We start from the raw sequence: 1231 nt of genomic DNA, 5'->3' as shown, positions 1-1231 counted from the left end.
TGTCACAACTGAGCCAAACAATGAATTATTTTGTGGTAGGCCCTTTGTCTGTTTCACCCTTGCATTTCCACTGCTTAGCCTAATGTTTGGCATATAATAAAGTCTCAAATGGTTGGTAAGTTAGTGAGTAAATGAGTTATTAGATGTCTGGCTGGCTAGGTCACTGACTGTATCAGTGCATTTTTTTTGACAAATCAATTTGATAGGAAAGGAGGGTTGGCTGAAAACTATGCTAAATGGTAGATAGTGTTTTGGAAACAAAATTCCTCTCATGTTGTATGGGAAACCATGGTGCATCATGAATTATCTTTAGTATTTTACTAGTGAAGTTTTTTTAAATGTCTGAGAAGTTTATTCTTAATATACATGTGACACAGAGATTTCTGCTTGTCCTGTCTTCTGAGGAAACATGTTCTGTATTTTATGAGGAACCCAGACATAACTATACCAGTTTATAATTGGATGGAAGAAGTTCATACTTATTCATAGTTCTCTGAAGTTCAAAAACACACGAATTCTTTATTTATATTTAGAAAGGAAATATAATCCAACTTCTCACCATACGACAACAGATCATATTCCTGAAAAGAAGTTTAAATCCGAAGCTCTTCTGTCTACCCTTACATCAGATGCCTCTAAGGAAAATACACTAGGTAAGTTTATTTTCTTAAATACAATTGTTTGTTTTGTTTGTGTTAGAATAAAGGGAAGTGAAAGCATTCAGGATTAAGGAATCATACAGTTTCTTTACCTGGTTAAAGTCTACATGTGGAGAAAAAAGAAAAAGGAAAACTGTGATACATTATTCAGTTGACTTAATCTACAGTGACATGAAAAATTTAAATTTAATGATTATGTATGCTGGGAAAAAATGTATTTTAAACTCACTAACATTTTGTTCTCTGCAGTTACTTTTATTTCTTCTTTACATCTACACAGGTTGTCGAAATAATAATTCCACAGCCTCTTCTAACAATGCTTACAATGTGAATTCCTCCCAACCTCTGGCATCCTACAACATTGGCTCGTTATCTTCAGGAACTGGTGCAGGGGCAATTACCATGGCAGCAGCTCAAGCAGTTCAGGCCACAGCTCAGGTAACAAGTAAAAGGTTTAGAGATAAAATCTTGTATTTCATCTGAATCATTGAAGCCATAATAGAAACAACTGGACGTGAACAAATAGAGCTTTCTAACATTGTGTAGTTTCATTTTTAGATCATAGTTTTATG

At 34.2% G+C, this 1231-nt stretch overlaps 1 protein-coding gene across 1 annotated transcript in view; it reads left to right on the top strand.

Annotated features, from left to right (window-relative positions):
- ING3 (inhibitor of growth family, member 3) overlaps positions 1 to 1231 on the top strand; it is a 43568-nt gene that overhangs the window by 29105 nt on the left and 13232 nt on the right. Inside the window, 2 exon segments of the mRNA XM_012652733.1 lie at positions 534 to 653; positions 940 to 1111. Coding sequence (XP_012508187.1) covers positions 534 to 653; positions 940 to 1111 — 292 coding nt within the window.

This window comes from Propithecus coquereli, unplaced genomic scaffold (assembly GCF_000956105.1).
Source record: "Propithecus coquereli isolate 6110/MARCELLA unplaced genomic scaffold, Pcoq_1.0 Scaffold4, whole genome shotgun sequence".
NCBI lineage: Eukaryota > Metazoa > Chordata > Mammalia > Primates > Indriidae > Propithecus > Propithecus coquereli.
The sequence above is the reverse complement of the archived record's forward strand: the minus strand, read 5'-3'. Positions and strand labels throughout refer to the sequence as shown.